Source organism: Dipodomys spectabilis, unplaced genomic scaffold (assembly GCF_019054845.1).
Source record: "Dipodomys spectabilis isolate Male_0828 unplaced genomic scaffold, ASM1905484v1 ptg000108l, whole genome shotgun sequence".
NCBI lineage: Eukaryota > Metazoa > Chordata > Mammalia > Rodentia > Heteromyidae > Dipodomys > Dipodomys spectabilis.
This window is the reverse complement of record NW_024870785.1, coordinates 14,516,596-14,535,304: the sequence shown is the minus strand read 5'-3', so window position 1 is coordinate 14,535,304 and position 18,709 is coordinate 14,516,596. Positions and strand designations below refer to the sequence as shown.

The 18,709-nt window shown below is 37.3% G+C and overlaps 1 protein-coding gene across 12 annotated transcripts in view; it reads left to right on the top strand.

Annotated features, from left to right (window-relative positions):
* Positions 1 to 18,709, top strand: part of Sltm (SAFB like transcription modulator) — a 43,798-nt gene that overhangs the window by 11,992 nt on the left and 13,097 nt on the right. For 2 of the 12 annotated variants that reach the window (XM_042687424.1, XM_042687423.1), the window contains exons 4-10: positions 1,519 to 1,716; positions 2,579 to 2,626; positions 10,874 to 10,901; positions 12,225 to 12,639; positions 13,250 to 13,299; positions 15,568 to 15,686; positions 17,583 to 17,732. In XM_042687424.1, the coding sequence (XP_042543358.1) occupies positions 1,519 to 1,716; positions 2,579 to 2,626; positions 10,874 to 10,901; positions 12,225 to 12,639; positions 13,250 to 13,299; positions 15,568 to 15,686; positions 17,583 to 17,732 (1,008 nt within the window). Of the gene's footprint in view, positions 1 to 1,518; positions 1,717 to 2,578; positions 2,627 to 10,873; positions 10,902 to 12,170; positions 12,640 to 13,249; positions 13,300 to 15,567; positions 15,687 to 17,582; positions 17,733 to 18,709 lie in introns of all 12 variants that reach the window. The other 10 variants (XM_042687422.1, XM_042687421.1, XM_042687428.1 and 7 more) reach the window with 8 other exon arrangements.

Sequence of the window (18,709 nt, the reverse complement as noted above, 5' to 3'; positions counted from 1 at the left end):
ACTTTGAAAACAAGATAATTTTAGAAAATATTTGCTGGGTACCTATTTAAATGAATTGTATGCCTGTACTCAGTTTTTATGTGACCCTTTTAAGAACTCTTGATTTTTGGTATTTTGTTATCCTTGTGGTAGGTCTGTTCATTTTTTCTTACTTTCTCTAGTTGTCTGTACTCATAAGCATATTATTAAACTATCCACATGCTGGAAAAACATTGTGACTTGTGGGGGAAATTTAAATGTCTTTTGGATCTTCAGAGCATGAAAATGTTAGTTGTTTGAAATGTTGTAAGGAAATAAACACTTCCATTCAGGAAAATAATAGTATTGTTTTGTATATGGGCTGTAAAGGATGCCTTTGTGTTATTAAATGGACCTGTTGTTATAATTGTAGGAGAGCAAAAAAAAGCTCAATTTCTTTTTATTTTTTTCCACTTTGGAAATAGGAGCATATATGATATATTGGATAGAAATTAAGAGAATTTATTTTCCTAGTCTTTTCAAAGTTGACAAATAATTTATACAATTACAAAATCATATAGTGGGTATATATTACCTATTGCCTAAATATCTGACTATGTGGATATTTCAGCAGTATAGAAATTGCTTTTGTGGATGAGGGAGGAAAGTAGTCAAAGTTGGGTTGAGGCCAGGTGAAGTACTCTTATTTTTCCTTTGATAGTTTTGGCTTCTATTCTATTATCATACTCCCAACTTCCCGTGTTGTGGTACTTACACAAACCAGAGAACCCCTCCTAAGCACTCCACATTGTACCACAACCACAGTTCTCTGGGTCCACCTCCTTGCTAAAAAGTTCTAAATTTCAGTCCAGCTACAAATCCTTAATAATCCTTGGCCCTGCCCTTTCTCCTTTCTCCAGAACTTTTTCTTAAATCTGCTTGACTTACTGTCAAGAGTAAAGGAATGGTCATAGCTTTAAACTCTTATCATTCAGTTCGAGAGGGAAACTAAGCAGATTAGTGTTTTTGTTTCCAGTAAAATGCTTAGGGATCTTCCTGTGAAAAGCTGCCTAATTGGACTTGTGGCTGTAAGAAATTTCCAAACAAATACATTTAAGTTAGGTATTTATAGACCTTCCAAGAACATACTGCTAGAATAGTTGGAAGATCCTTTTTGTTAATTAGAAGTAAATTTGGTTTAATATGTAAGACTTCTAGGGACTTCAAAATCAAACTGTAGAATATGTAGAAGGCATTTCTTTGAAGCCATGTCTTTTGGACAGCTCCTAGAATGTGAATAACTAGAATTTGAAGTTAACTCTTGTAGCAGTTCACTTAGCTTGCATTTTAGTGTGAAAGAGCTGAAAACTCAAGTACATGGTTTAATGATCCTTGGTGTCACACATCTATTTTAAAATACAAAGTTAATGTGAAAGGTAAAATTACTGTTAACTCTGGGAATAATAGCCAAATATAATCAAATTGGACACAGAGATGTAATTTATCAAAAACATTTGATAGATTGCCTCTAGTTGTACCAGATTTTCTTACCATTAAAAGGACTGTGAGTTGGAGAATCCAGAGGCACATGAACAAGATGGGAATGATGAACTAAAGGACTCTGAAGAATTTGGTGAAAATGAAGAGGAAAATATGCATTGCAAGGAGTTGATTCCTGCAGAGGAGTACAAGGAAGCTCATGAATTAATAGAGGCAGAACCTGTAGAAGATAGAGAAAAAGAGGACATCGAAAGTCAGGTCTTTAGCCAGTTTTGTTAAAACATGACACAGATTAAATTTTATTTTCTTTTTCTAGTTCAATTAGAAAGTTCAGAATTTAAAAGTAATTTTTATAAGTTGCTTAGAAATTACCCATAATTCTCTCACCTAAGGTGACCATTGTGCTTATTTCACATAATTATATATTTTTACATAGTGATTATCATACCATAAATTGCTACTTATTTTGTATTCTGCTTTTACCATACAGCATAGTGATTTCATAATCCATGTGTTAAATCTGAATTTATTAGGCTGCTATCTTTGTTTCTGAATAATTAGTCTTGTAATGTTAGACTTTTAAACTCTTCAGCTTTTCCCCTCCCCATGCCCTATATGGCTCTGTGAGTATGCCGGTTTCAACCTAGTCTTGCCAATATTAATATGGTGGTAAGTCTCCACTCCCCTTAATAAGGCTCTTAATGAATGGATACCTTTCTCTACTCCAATAAATATAAAAATGTATACAATTAGTTTCCAAGAAAATTATTGTTAAGTAGACAACTTTTGAAATCTTTCCTTTGAAATACTCTATTTGTCCTGCCTTGAAGTATATTAGTATATCTTGAGAAAATCAGTGGATCAAGGAAGTCAATACTGCTGGTCTTCATGCTTAAAACATTTCTCTACCATGCAGAAATGAGGGGCTCAGGACTTTCCTTTTCCTCAAGTAACTATGATTGATGTTGGCATAAAAATGTACTCTCAGTTTTTCAGCATTGATTTAAGACCCACAGTATCACAACACAAGGCAAATGATAAGTCAGGTAGAAGCATAAGAGCATTCTCACGCTGCCCAGATGTTTTGTAAAGCAAAGCTATTATATACCCTTTTGCTTAGGAAATTGAAGCCCAAGAAGGTGAAGATGATACCTTTCTTACAGCCCAAGTAAGTTTACATTTAGTCCTATGAATTTGATATTGTGGGGGAAGGGCTTGGAAAAGCAATCTCCATTGGACTTCTTCATTCTTTAGTTCATAAAACTGCCTTAAGCTTAATGCGGAATTGTTTTTGTGGTTCATCCAAAGTACATCAACCATTGGCAGCTAAAGTTTCTGTTGCCATAGAGGTAATTAGGACTTGTTAGGAGGTAGCTGTCGTGTTCAGTTAAAAAGCTCATCCTTTCTTTTTTTTTTTTTGGGTCCGGTTGTGGGGCCTGAACTCTGGGCCTGGGCACTGTCCCTCAGCTCTTCAGCTCAAGGCTAGCGCTCTACCACTTGAGCCATAGCGCCACTTCCGGCTTTTTTCTTATGTGGTGCTGAGGAATCAAACCCAGGGCCTTGAGCATGCAAGGCAAGCGCTCTACCACTGAGCCACCTTCCCAGCCCAAAGCTCATCCTTTCTATAAAATAGTATAGACTTCTTAAAAGAAGCTTTGACCAGTCCATGAGCTTCTTGATTTTTTTTTTTCCTAGCTCTGGTATAAAATCAGTTTAAAAGTAGTAATAACCTATTCTCCATGTTGACTTGGTATGTGTGTATGGAAAATGGCTGTACTTTAGTGTGATGAAATTTATTTTGGTGTATATGACACATGTAGATGTTTTTTTAAAATATAATTTTATTATTAAGGTGATATACAGAAAGGTTACCATTTCATAAGTCAGGTAATGAGTACATTTTTATTTTTGGGCATGTCCCTGTCCACAAGTTATGATCACATTTGGTCATCCTTCATTTCTTTCTGCACTGCCTTTTGCTTCCTTGAAAAATGGAAGAAAGAAAAAGCAAAAACAAACACTACCAACAACCAACTGTAAAAACAGAAAACCCATTGTTTCCACTTCCTGGAATTCATTTTGATAAATAGTATTTTATTCTATTTTTTTTTTTTTTTTTTTTGGGTTCGATCATGAGGCTTGAACTCTGGGCCTGGGCGCTGTCCCTCAGCTTTTCAGCTCAAGGCTAGTGCTCTACCACTTGAGCCACAGCGCCACTTCCGGCTTTTTTCTTTTTGCTTATGTGGTGCTGAGGAATCGAACGCAGGGCCTCAGGCATGCAAGGCAAGTGCTCTACCACTGAGCTACCTTCCCAGCCCCATTGATAAATAGTATTTTAAAAGTTCCGAGAAGTTACACCTTTGAATTCCTCTTGTAAGGGTATCCTCCTTAAGTCTGGGTGTGAATGCCTAGAGTCCTGTGTAGGTTATCGCATCTATGTTGTAAATCTTAAAGTGTAACTTACAGGTGCTATAACATGTAGCTCATTTTGTGCAGTTTTAAAAAATTGTCTTTTTCTCCTGTTCTTAAGAGCCCCTTCTTCAGGGCCCTCTTTCAACACTAAACTTCAAGAGATAGTTTACTAGGTTTAGATGAAAGAATGGTGGTGGCATGTGTGATTTCCTCCAAAGTGTTTCCTGGAAGAGCATGTAGAGGGGCACATGTTCAGAGTGTCAGCTCTGCCTGCTCTGAAGTTCTCTTGCTTTAGACATGCTGGTCAGCACCAAAGCCAGGGAAGCAGTATGTGGGCTCCCTGTGTTATAATAGAGGAGAAGATACATTTCTGGGGAAGGCATAGTTCTCATCATTTGGAGCATGTGAAAGGCACTGCAAAGTCTATATAGGTAGGTCCTACAGGCTGTCCTCAAGTGTATACCTTTCTGCATGACGATAGGTGAAGATTAGCTTTCTACTGGGAAGAGTCCATTTTCTGAACTACTGGTTTTGCCAAATGGTAGGCTGAGTTCTTTATGTCTTTGGCAACTAGCTTTTAAACTTTCACCAAGGACCACACTTTCAATTGTGCAGGTTGTGAGTTTTGTGGCAGAATCCTCCTTGCTCATCTCCATTTGTAATAGGTTGTTGTAACCTCTTTTTTTTTTTTTGCCAGTCCTGGGGCTTGAACTCAGGGCCTGGGCACTGTCCCTGAACTTCTTTTGAAGCTCAAGGCTACCACTTAGTGGTAGAGTGCTTGCCTAGATTGCATGAAGCCCTGGGTTCAATTCCTCAGTACCACATAAGCAGAAAAAACCAGAAGTGGCACTGTGGTTCAAGTGGTAAAGTGCTAGTCTTGAGCAAAAGAAGCTCAGGGACAGTGCCCTGGCCCAGAGTTCAAGGCCCCAGTACAGGCCAAAAAAAAAAAAAATTGTCTAATTCTATGTGATCTAAAGCTTCTAAACATGTGCCTTGCGTACACTACTATGTTCATTATGGGCTGCTTGCTACACAGTGTGTACAGTCACAAATCAGCTTTAGCGATCACCTCTTGGCCAGTCTTCGTTTCCTTTGCATGTCCACTTCTACCTTATGCATTCTTTTGAAACAAGGATTTGTATCCCTTGAAAATTTTTAGTGTATATTATCTCTCAGAGATCATTTATCTTTTTCTTTTGGGTCTGCTCGTGGTGCCCGAACTCCGGGCCTAGGTGCTGTCCCTCAGCTCTTCAGTTCAAGGCTAGCGCTCTACCACTTGAGTCACAGCACCACTTCCGGCTTTTTGTTTTTTTTGCTTATGTGGTGCTGAGGAATCGAACCCAGGGCCTCATGCATGCAAGGCAAGCGCTCTACCACTGAGCCACCTTCCCAGTCCTGAGATCATTTATCTTTTATAATTTATATTATTTCTTTTTTTTTTTTGGTCCGGTCGTGGGGCCTGAACTCTGGGCCTGGGCACTGTCCCTCAACTCTTCAGCTCAAGGCTAGGGCTCTACCACTTGAGCCACAGCGCACTTCCGGCTTTTTTTCTTATGTGGTGCTGAGGAATCGAACCCAGGGCCTCATGCATGCAAGGCAAGCGCTCTACCACTGAGCCATCTTCCCAGCCCAATTTATATTATTTCTAAGAGATGATAAAAGGATGTTAATATCATTTATATTAATCTTATCAAGATACTGTTAGATTCAGCTGTTCAGTCTGCTGTGGCTTTTGCTTTTTGTTGTTTTGTAGCCCTTGTTTGAATCCAGATTTAAAGAAGACCTATACATGGTGATTGGTTGTCTTTTAATCTATAGGTATTCTTTTCTCACACTATTTTATTTCTTAAAAACCCGGAGTTGATTGTTCTGTAGAGTAGGGTTTGGCAAGGTCCTTAAAGACCAGACAATAAATGTCTTAGCAAGTTAATTGTTCTATAGAAGCAGGGTTCGTCAAGGTCCTTAAGGGCCAGACAATAAATGTCTTAGCATTTATAAGCTGTATGGTATATGTCACAACTACTCAACTATGCCACCGTGGTGTAAAAGTGTTCATAAACGATTCATAGATGAATGGGTATGGCTGTGCCTCAGTAGAGATATTATGAAAAACAGGCATCTGTTCTAGTTGCTACCTCCTGCTATAAAAGCTCCCTAAGTTTACAGTGTACTGATTACATTTATCATGCTCCTATCTTTATTGTAAATGGGTAAGTTGTTATGTTATCTGTGTACTTGCTATAAGACTCAGGGTTTATACTTTTCACTCCCCTTAGAACACATTCAATAGTATTTTTTTTAACTTACTTTATTGTTATATGAGAGGTGATATACAGCAGCGTTACATGTACATCTGTCTGGTAATACTTACTACCGGACATTTTTTATTACATTTTTATTACATTTCCTATTGTACAGTATCATTTGTTCCCTTATTCTCTCCCATTCCCTCAGTATTATTTTGATGCATATTATTTTTAGTTGTGTCTTTTTTTTTTTTTTTTTTTGGGTCCGGTCGTGGGGCCTGAACTCTGGGCCTGGAGCTGTCCCTCAGCTCTTCAGCTCAAGGCTAATGCTCTACCACTTGAGCTACAGCACCACTTCCAGCGTTTTTCTGCTTATGTAGTACTGAGGAATCACCCAGGGCCTCATGCATGCAAGGCAAGCACTCTGCCACTGAGCCACCTTCCCAGCCCTGTGAAATTCTTATCTCCAATAGACCACCAGAAAACCCGAAGTGGTGCTGTAGCTCAAGTGGTAGAGCACTTGCCTTGAGCTGAAGAGCTGAGGGACAGCGCCCAGGCCCAGAGTTCAGGCCCAGAGTTCAAGCCCCATGATGGACAAAAATAAATAAATAAAAGGAAGGAAGGAAGGAAGGAAGGAAAGCCAGGGTGTAAGTTTCATTTTTCCCCCCTTTTAATTTACTGATTTTCAAAAGAACAAGCTGGTTCATTAGCACCTCCAAATAGAGACCATTGAGTTTTTAGTTTGTTTTTTTTTTTTTAATTTTATTTTTTTGGGTCCGGTCGTGGGGCCTGAACTCTGGGCCTGGGCGCTGTCCCTCAGCTCTTCAGCTCATGGCTAGCACTCTACCACTTGAGCCACAGCGCCACTTGGGGCTTTTTTCTTTTTGCTTATGTGGTGCTGAGGAATCGAACCCAGGGTCTCGAGCATGCAAGGCAAGCGCTCTAACACTGAGCCACCTTCCCAGCCCTAGGTTTTTTTTTTTTCTCTTAGTTCCATTTAGAGCTCATGGTTTCAATATATTTAATGTTTTCAGTCCATGCCATTATTATACTCAATGCTCAAATTGCCTGTGTTTAGCTAGTGACAGCTTCTTCTAGTTGGCTTTTGTTCTTTCAGTACGACCTTTTCCTTGATTTTGGTAAGTAAAGGTTGTATTTCCTGCCCTTGAGCTTTCTTTTACTGATAAATAATACTTCAGGATAACCATCGAGGTGGTGAGATGTTTGTTGCTATTGGGTTGTTTATTGTTTCTAGGCCTTTTCAGTATACCTAGAGAATATGTTGAAGGATTTATTTTTACTTTTCAGATAGAATTGAAAATCACTTCTTCTATCACACACAAGTACAATAGTCTTAGAATAATACCACCACCACTGTCTCCCATATGAGTACTGAACATAACTTAAAATCTTTTTATCCCAGTTATATTTGTTATAAGGATGGAAAACTGTAATGTTGCTCTACGTGACCAAAGCAAATACTTGTGGTTAATTTGTTTCATTTATTTTCTATGCTTGCTCATTTAAATCTTTAACTTCTTTTGAATCTATCCTCATTTCAACACAAGTGTTTAGGAATTTGAATCTAGTTTTAAAACTATTTAAAAGATGGACATGATTCCAAAGTAGCATGAAATGAGATAGATGCTCAAAGCTCTTTCCTCACCCTGTTCCCTTATTCGTTTAAGAAGTGCTAATTTACTCTTTCATTACTTGGTTTGAAAAAATATGTCAGAATTACATTTGTACAAGGATTGATCTATTTCAAGCCAAACCTCAGGCTTAAACTATTAAACCTTAAATTATTAGGCTTAGCCTGTAGGCAATGTTACATCTTTTGCTTCACTGAGAAATAAGTGCCAGCCTTGAGGAGCAAGGAGCTGTAGATCTTATGCCAAAAATAAATAATATGAGTACTTACCTTCTAGGGCACTTTTCTTTTCTTTTCTTTGTCAGTCGTGGGGCTTGAACTCTGGGCTTGGGTGCTGTCCCTGTGCTCTTCAGCGAACACTCTACCTCTTGAGCCACAGCGCCACTTCTGGTTTTCTAGTTGGAGATAAGAGTCTCACAGACTTTCCTGCCCTGGCTGGCTTTGAATCATGATACTCAGATCTCAGCCTCCTGAGTAGCTAGGATTACAGGCATTAGCCACCAGTGCCCGGCTATTTATTTTCTTTTCAAAATATGTAAAGTACTGTATTTATTTCAAGAGAAACTCCAAAGTGATTAAACGCATATCTGTGCATATAGATCATTTAGAGAGGAAAACCTTTTCATCTTTCTTTTGGTTCTTGGTTTGTTTCCATTTTACAAGGAATTTGGGGGCTTCTTTATGACTTTGCTTTAACCTTGGAGTGCTGTTCTCTACACACTATTCAGTAAAGCGATTCTGCACTGCTTACCTTTGTAGTTCATTTTTTCCCTACTATTCCTCCCTGATTCTGTGCTCCAGTGCATTGTAGTTGCTTTTGTTTCCTAGAATTAGAAACAAGTTTGTATGCTTAAGGATATGTAATAAGGCTAGGGATGCACTTTGTGGAGAATATAGCATTAAGAGATTGATTAGAAGACACATTGAATTACTAAGAAATGCCTAGAAGCTCCTCAGCCAAGTAAGATAGGCAGACCTTACCTGACACTGGAGCAGCTAGACACAGAGTTTCTAATTGACAGGGACTACAACAGAAAGAAGAGTCTTTTTTGTTTTGTTTTCACATCTTCCGTTTTTCTTTCAATTTTACTCCTTTAAATAGCAAATAATTTGGACCTCCTCTTCATGACCCTGTTCTAAAAGATAAAAGAATTGTTGTGCTGTTGGCACTACAAGTAGATAAAGGAGAGTCAATTTGCATTCTTAATTTATTATATTCGGTGTACCGAGCCCTTTGAGATAATATTAGTAAACAAAGTTTTGGAAGGAAAAATAGACATCCAGAATTTAACTGTAATTCATCCTTTCCATAATGCCTCTGCCGGCCATACAACCAAAATGTATCTCTTTCCTTGCCAAGTAAGTGTGTGACTGAAGGAAGTTGAGGTACAGCCCATTTTCGGAAGGCACCTATGGAATAATGGGATTTACTTTACTTGTGTTAGTGTTTTACCTCTTAAGCTTTTGTGGCTTAGGTTTGAGGTATTTTTTGTTTTCTTCATGTTATTTTAGTCTATAAAACAATGCCTCATTCCCTGTTGAGGTAGATATTTACACATTAGATATAGTGACAAAAATGTTCAAAGTAATTTTGAGCAGATGGTAAAGTAGTTGACATTTTAAGGAACGCCTACTTTGATATGAATCTAAAATTGTGTTGTAAATATGTCTTTCAAAGTTGTTCTTTGACTGATAGGCTGTGCCTCTGAAGCAGAGGTAATTCTCGCAGTGTCTTCTCTGGCCAGAAGCATTAGAATCATCTGGAAACTTGTGAAAGAGGTGCATTCTCCAGGCTTGCATCAGAAAAGCTGGGGCTGGTTCTGAGCAGTCTGTTTTAACAAGTTCTGTAGGGAATCTGATTATATGCTCAGCCACTGTGTTGGCTTTTTACATGACAACTTATATATACCACCGACCTAAAATGGTCCTCAACTGTATTTAAAGTGATTGGAATTGAAACTCTCAGGAACTTTGTTTTTCATGTTCCTGATTGTTATCCATACCACTTTAGCTCTATGGACTTATATTTAGGAAAATGTTAGCATCAGGCTTTATCTTGGTGCAGTTACTTCAGTAATTTTCACGGTACTTTCTTAAGAAAGCAAACACACACAAAAAGAGTTTCCTTTTGTGGTATTCCTGTTTTCAAGGTAACATATACTTAATTTTAGTTTTAAGTGAAAATATCAAATACTTCAAAATTAAGATAGCTTTTTTAAAAAGGAGTGGGTACTTAGTTTTTGGTTACCAGTAATACTTGCTTGTTCATCTCATGCTCTGCCACTTGAGCCACACCTCTAGCTCAGCTTTTTTCTGATTATTTTGGAAATGGAATCTGGAAAACAACTCTGCCTGGGCTGGCCTTGAACCTCCATTCTCCAGTTTCAGGTTGCAAATAGCTAGGATTTACAGGTATGAGCCACTGGCACCTGGCTCAAATATCATTGTTCTGATTGCCAGTTATCTGTTGCAGCTTATGAACTGTTTTTTTTTTTTTTTTTAAATGAATGAGTAATTTGGAATTTACTACTCTATAGTCATCCTTCTCATTGTCTAAAATGCTTAAAAGAGGAGTGTTGTTTTGTTGTTTTGTTTTGTTAATGTGCATTCAAACCTTTGAAAGTCTATGTCTACAGGTTATAGTTTATGGTATAATATGTACCAGAAATAATGGTACAAAATAATGTATAATAAAATAATTTAAGTATAATGTTTTTGAATAGTTTACCTTAAGAGTACCTGTGAACTGTGATATAAACTAATAATGTCAGTCATTTCATCGGTTAGCTTTTTGGTTATGTGTCTGATTTTGAGTGTATAAATAAACTAGCTTTAAATGATTTTGATGTACTCATTGACAAGACTTGCTTTTTTTTTTTTTTCCTAAAATCTTATAGACCAAGCTTGGCTACATATCTTTAAATGGGGCCCTGATTCTGAGTGGATTGCTCTATTTGTTAGTAATAGATACCACTAATTCATACTGCTAAATTATCCACTTGGCTGATGTATATGTGTGTGTGCACGCGCACGTGTATGTGTGCTATTATTAAAATCTAATTTTTATGTGAACTCATTTTACATTTGATTATTCTTTGAATTTCAGGATGGTGAGGAAGAAGAGAGTGAGAAAGGTATGTTTGCTAAGTAGAGTTTAAAAATTGCTGACATTTAGAAAGTAAATGATGTACAACATCCTTACTTGAAATCCTATTTTTAAAGTAAAACATTTATTTTCAAATTTATCAATTTAGTGAATTCATAAGTGAGCATTTTGATTTAATTTTCAATTGGTTTTACTTTTCTTTTGCACACTTAAGATATAGTCTAAATAGTACATTATCAGTTACTGTAGCTATGATTGCCGTATTTAACTTTAATCTAATTTTGATTTTATTTTAAAAATAACTTAGCATACGGTAAGTCAATTAGGCCCTTGAGGCTGGCACTGCAGTCATTCATATGTGCTTACTGGAGAGTCTCAGTAAGTTTTACAACTAGTTCTAAAAATGGTGAAGGACCAGAGAACTGACATTGTGTTTGCTGCTTAGAGAACTTTCCTACAGTCTTCCGACCATTTTGGAGAACTGTTTCACCTAAAATAGTTACAGGGACAACAATAGCAATACGTGTGGTCACTAAGAGGTTGAGCTCTTGGACAGAAGTCAGCGCATCCTACTTTGGACCCGGAACAGTCGTCTCCACAAGGCAGAATCAAAAACCTAGGAGCAGTGATGAAGTAGAGCCACGTACTGACTTGAAAATCTCATGTTTTGAGGCCTATCTATCTCTTGGAATAATGGAAGACATCGTTGAAAATGGTAACTACAGGCTACCTGGACAGGATGAAGACCAGAAAGCACCATTCCCTAGATGCATCTTTGGAGCCTTCCAATGCAGCTTTCTATCCCATTCTGGACTACCCAGGAATAGAAGAGTGAAAAAGATGGGCCCTGAAATACTTCGAAGACTGTTATCGTCAGACTGTGAGCTTCCAAGAAGTCCCCAAAGGAGTTCTGAAGGCCACAAGAGTTAAGTCCCAAGATGATGGGAACATCGAATAACAAATCTGCACCTTGTCATCCCATGGAGGGAGAAAACAAATCTTCATCTACTTTTCATTTCTAACCACAAATGAAGAGCTAATATCTTCAGGATGGAGCCTCTTTCTCACTATGTTGTATGGTGTTTGTATGTAGAGATCATTTTTCCCCATGAAGAATAAGTGATCCTGGGTAAAGGATTGTTTATATTAGTTAATTCCCTTGTGTTTTTTTCCCCTTAATCTTCCATCAGTGCTAATAACTGGCTTTATATTTTCTAGGTCCTATTCTAGCTTATGAATATGAAATTGTTTATAAACTTCTTGTTTTGCCATATTTATTCCTGTTAAATCCTCTTAGATATAGCAGGTTCTGGTGATGGTACACAAGAAGTATCTAAACCTCTTCCTTCAGAAGGGAACCTAGCTGAGGCTGATCACACAGCTCATGAAGAGATGGAAGCTAATGCGACTGTGAAAGAAGCTGAGGATGACAACATCTCGGTCACAATCCAGGCTGAAGATGCCATCACTCTGGATTTTGATGGTGATGACCTCCTAGAAACAGGTAAAAATGTGAAAATTACAGATTCTGAAGCAAGTAAGCCAAAAGATGGGCAGGACGTCATTGCACAGAGCCCGGAGAAGGAAACCAAGGATTATGAGATGAATGCGAACCATAAAGATGGTAAGAAGGAAGACTGCGTGAAGGGTGATCCTGTCGAGAAGGAAGCCAGAGAAAGTTCTAAGAAAGCAGAATCTGGAGACAAAGAAAAGGATACTTTGAAGAAAGGGCCCTCGTCTACTGGGGCCTCTGGTCAAGCAAAGAGGTTTGTTTTTCTATGTCAGTTCTTTACGATACTGAATTCCAGCATTCAATAAGATCACTCTACATTAAGGGGGTGGCTTCAAGACCATGTACAGTAATTAGTGTCTTATGATCCTGCCTATAATTTTTTTGATCGTCATAAGTTACTTTTTAAAAATGTCAAGATCTTCATATATGCAGTGTGTCCTACTGATTGCATTGTCGAATTGTCACCATATATTTGGTTTTTTGTTTTTTGTTTTTTTCAAATTGACGATTTTTTTTGGTTTTATTTTTAAAAACCCTTGTGATGATGGTTAATGAACAACTGTCAGTTCTAAGAACACAAAATGAAGTCAAGTCCCAGTCCTGAAATCTGGAGAAGATGGCCATATATCCACTCGATAGAATTCTCAGAAAACTAGCTCTTCAGGCACCTTGGGGAAAATCAGTGCAAGATCCTAAGGGAGTCATTTGTTGGAATAACCTATTCTAGGCTTTTGGAATTGTTAATTTGTAAAAATAGCACTAGTTTGCAATATAGTCAATATCAAACTGTTTGATTTTTGTTTTGGGTTTTTGTTTTTGTTTTTTTTTTTTCCTTCAATTTTCTTCTAATGATTTGTCTCTAGCGCTTCAAAGGAATCTAAAGACAGCAAGACATCCTCTAAAGATGACAAAGGTAATGGAGTTTTCACCCTCTTATTTCAGTGATAGCCATCCGTATTTTCCACTAAAACGTAGTAGTTGTCTGGTTATTTCCTCTGACGTTTAAAATTCTATTAATAGATTAAAAATTCTGGGTGGTCTTTGTGCAACCTATGTCTTTCTTTAGATACATTACAGCAGATTGTGTGATTAAAGCATTATTTTATGTACTTTGTAAACTGGTAGGAGTGTGTTAATTCATTTGCTTGGGAAATTTATTACGTTTAAGCATATTGAATATTAATAGGTATTTCATTTTCTTACATTGTAATTTCAGAAATATATTTTCTCTTTAATTGCAGTGATTTTGAACCACTGCGTACAACCACATTCGTTTCCCTGTTTTTTAAGGAAGAAATAGAAACTTTATAATACTTGTATGTTTGATCATTTGAAAGTAAACATAGATGGTCCAGGCATCAGTCAATGGGGCTCACACCTGTAATCTAGCTACTCAAGAGGCTGAGATCTAAGGGTTGTGGTCTAAACCCAGCCTGGGCATAAAAGTCCATGAAACTCTCCAATTAACTACCCAAAAGCCAGAATTGGAGCTGTGGCTCAAGTGGTAGAGCACTAGCCTTCAGCAAATATACTCAGGGATGGCACCCAGACCCTGAGTTCAAGTCTGAGGACCAGCACAAAACAAAACATCTTGTTCAGTTTTATTTCTTTCATGCCTTAAAAGCAGGACAGAGTTCTGTTAACATAGATGGTGAACAATATTTTAATGCTTCAGAATTTATCCCCTAACTTATTTTGGGTTGATGATTCTTATGTAGGAAATACTTTTATTTAAATTTCTGTACATTTTAAAGTGTAGTAGTTGCTTGCTTTTTGCTATTGGTTCTCTTGTGCCCATAGATAGTTCATCTTGTACACATGCTATGGCTACTTGACAAGTAATGATTTTGTAATAAGGTATTCTAATGGAAAATATATCATCCAGTTACTCCAAAGTCCTCAAATATCTCTGGAGTGCCTAAACTAAAGTAGGATTGTATACATGCACTATGGTTTATTTAGTGTGTTTTGTTGTTGTGTTTTAATAGTTGGAAATGATAGTGATTTGAGTTAGTAATTCACAGTTGTAATACCTACATCTTTTACAGCTTTAGTTTGTAAGTTACCAACAGTGTACAAAATTTTATCCTTTAATTTAGAAGCTTAGTAGCGTTAGATAAATAATGCCTTTTTCTGTCAGTAAAAATAAATAAAATCTGTAGTTAGATAAGTACTGAGGCCCAAGTGTTGTTACTGGTTAAAAAAATATATCTAAACCTCTAGTTATAATTTATAAGATAAAACATACTTTGATCAATGTCCTTAAGAAGGGAAAAGCACCAGTCATTAATATTTAAAATACTTGAGTCAGGTATATATTGTCTCTTCCTATAAAAATCTACACTGATTAATTTTTCAGCTGTGCAACTTTTTAAAGCATTAGACTTTTTATTCACTGTACTACTACTTTTTATATAATAGCATGAAAAATTAGACAATAATTTTCCTTCTACCACAGCTCTTATTCTAGGATATGGCATCTATATATAAAACCATAATTTGCGATTGGAAATAAAAAAATGGTTTATATGATCATTATTCTAAATGGTTTCAGAATCTCCGAACCTAAGTTCTTGTGGTGGTTTGTTGTTGAAGGGTTGCTTTTTGTTTTTTTCTTTTGAAGTTGATCTAGAATTGACCAACTATATGTAGCTTCTATTTTCTCTTATCCTTTCTCTAATAGAGAAGGAAGGTTAACAGGTTAACTTTCTTGTGAGCCATTTAAATGATTAAAATGGTTTGTCCCATCCTCTGACTTTTCCCTCTTCCACTCCAGCTTCTCAGGATCTAAAGCCCACAACAGATGAGCATTTAAGTAGTCTGTTCCTTCCTAGAGGACTGCTTCCTGGTTGTCTGTTTCAGTGCAGTGGTAGAGTATAAATTATTAAACTTGACAGAAAAAGCCCAAGGCATGTACTTGAGTTTTTGCATCCACGGTGACTTAAAATTCATACACAAGGAAGTATATAAATATTTTGGATTCATTTCCTCACTAGTTATATATTAACTCTTTAATTGCAATGCTGGCAAATTTATAGGACTTTTACATAGTAAGGTCATTTGATCAAAATTGAAGTGAAAGGATTTTACAGTTTTTAAAGGATAATAACCCATATAATTTTGTAAAGAGAAAAAAGTTCCAAGCAAGATACTTAAACATGTGATATTAAATCTGTTCTAGGAAGTACAAGTAGTACTAGTGGTAGCAGTGGAAGCTCAACTAAAAATCTCTGGGTTAGTGGACTTTCTTCTAATACCAAAGCTGCTGATTTGAAGAACCTCTTTGGCAAATATGGAAAGGTACATTCTTTTTACCTTTTAATCCATCTTTCTCCTAGCTGCATTTGAAGCCAATTTCAGTATTGCATATATATAGTCTAGTTTTGTATATCTAGGGACATCACAAACAGACTTGTTGGATTCTGAGGTAATGGTAGATTATGGTTATGGGTTGGTGTTTTTGTCACTTATTCCCACTTTGGGCCCCAGGGGTCTTTGTAAAACTATGCTTTCTTCATTATAACTTTTTTCTAATACATTGTGGAGGCTCATATGGTCACTTTGAAAATACAAGTAGACCTGTGGTAGGCAACAGAACTCATAAGATGGAGAAAACCCGAATATGAACGTTGAGATTGTTCCAATGTTAGAGACAAATATAAAAGCATGTGCTCATGTTTGCATGTGTGTATTTGAATATTCAGAAGTTGTCCTAAGTTCTGTAAAGGAAGAGTATGGGTCTTGAGAGAAAAGGTGGGAATAGTTGATTGATCAGGAAGTTTCTCTAGCATTTAAGGCAAGACCGAACCCTAAAAGAGGATCAGTAGTAGCCAGAGAATATTCAGTTAAAGCAGTTACATCGAATTGCAATTCATCTATATCTGTCAAGGCATCCAGTCTTCTCTACTTGTATTTTATTTTTTCATATGTATTTTACAAATTTATTTAACTTACTCCAATCCCCTCTATGAGTGCAGCAGCCTTGCCTCTTAATGATCTATAGGCACTAGTGGAGCTATCAAAACCTGTCTTGTTGGCTTTAGGAGGGTTGGCTTTAGGGGCAGTGACTAAGGTTTTACCCACATGACTTTGTGCTTGGTAGGCAGGTGCTCTACCACTTGAGTCACACCCCCAACATCTTCAATTAGGAACTCACCTGAGCAAAGAGGCTCTTGTCAGTGACAGAGGAAGGCCAATGAGTTGTGGTCCCATTATCAGCTGTGATGTATTTTTTGTTTTCAATAATGTATTGTTAGATTGGTTTAAAATTAAAAAAAACAATACATTGATGGTGGTATTTACTAAGACCACAACTCTCTAAGGATACCATTCAGTTGGAGACAATACCATGGATGAAACCTTAAATTGCCGTGGGGACAAGTCATCCTTTCCAAGAATGGAGAGAAGCTGCTAGTTTCCAGCAGCTCACCCTGAAAAAAATCCTTCTTATTTATCTAACTCTTCATCTGTTCATGGCAGTATGTCTCTGTTCCTTTTTGTTTGTACTGAATGATTCTTGCTTTTTTCCCCCACTCATCCATCCCTGCTTTGTCTCTTCACTATTCTAGAATAGAATAGTTCTGTTCTAGAACTAGAATTGAAATTCTTTGTCACTTATGTTGATAAAAATTATAAAGGACATAGACGGGAGAGGCTCTTTACAGTTTTATGGTGTATTTTAGAGGGAAGTAATAGTTTTAAGTTGTTTTTTAAACATATGTCTGGTTATTTGCTCATTTTTAAAATATAAAGTTATTCATGGGAAAGTGTTGAAACTCATTGATAAACCTGTACAAACCTACATTTTTCTCTAAGAAATTCAGAGGGTGTCTATGGTAAGGAAATTGGTCCAAATTCAGTTTCTTTGCCTTTGTTAATTATGCCATTACTTCATTGATGTGACTGGTGGTTCAGACTCTATATTGGCATAAAGAAACATAAAAAAAAAAAAAACAAAGGTAGGTTAAATTGCTTTGTGACATTTTATTCCATTCAATACCTACAAAGTACATAGTGGCAAGGTAGATGATAACAATGAGCTGAAAAAGAAAAACACATACAAGGAAAGAAAGCACACATTAATGTATCCTAACTAGATTTCTTTATATTGAATCATCTTAGTCAAGTTTTGCCTGTTGAGAAATAGGGGTGGTTATAAAGTTGTAAATCTTCCTCAACTAAAATGTCTTTCTGTAGGTCTTAAGTGCGAAGGTGGTTACAAACGCTCGCAGTCCTGGGGCAAAGTGCTATGGCATTGTGACAATGTCCTCCAGCACAGAGGTGTCCAGGTGTATTGCGCATCTGCATCGCACTGAGCTGCATGGACAGCTGATTTCTGTGGAAAAAGTAAGCTTGCCTAACTTTATCAAGTGGAAATGTTTGTACATGTTGAACATGTCCAGATCTGAAAATCCAAAGTCAAAAATCTTGAGTGTCACCAATATTTAAAAACTTTCAGAGCATTGTTAGATTACAGATTGTCTGATTAGGGCCATTCAGCCAGTAAAGCCTCTGATCCCAAGTATCTTATGTAAGGACTAGTCAACCTATCATTCAATTTAAAGACAACTCTGTTGAGTGTTGATTGCCATGCCTGTTAGTCCTAATAAAGGATGAAGCCAGGAGGAGGTGAGCTGGAAAACCATCTTTAAAAATAAGCCAGGCACCTGTGGCTCATGCTTATAATCCTGGCTACTCAGGAGTCTGAGATCAGAGGATTGTGGTTCGAAGCCAGCCCGGGCAGGAAAGTTTATGAGACCTTTTTCTCCAATTAACTACAAAACTAGAAGTAGAGCTGTGGCTCAAGTGGTAAAACACTAGCCTTAGCATAAAAGCTAAGGGACAAGCCGGGCACCAGAGGCTCATGCCTGTAATCCTAGCTACTCAGGAGATCTGAGGATCACAGTTTGAAACCAGACCAGGCAGGAAGTCTCTACTTAGAAAAAGCTGGACGTGGCACTGTGGGTCAAATGGTAGAGCCACTAGCCTTAAGCACAAAGAAGCTCAGAAAGTGCCCAGGCCCTGAGTTCAAGCCCTGGGACTGGCAAAAATCAACAAAAACTGACAAAAAAAAGAGTTAAGAACTAGCTTTATTTTGATTTATTTATTTATTGTTAGTCATGGGGCCTGAACTCTGGTCCTGGGCGCTGTCCCTCAGCTCTTTCAGCTCAAGTCTAGAGCCTCTACCACTTGAGCCACAGCATCACTTCTGGTTTTTGCTGCTTATGTGGTGCTGAGGAAATGAACCCAGGGCCTCAGGCATGCAAGGCAAGCACTGAGCCACCTTCCCAGCTCCTGACGTATTTATTTTAAATTTTATTTTC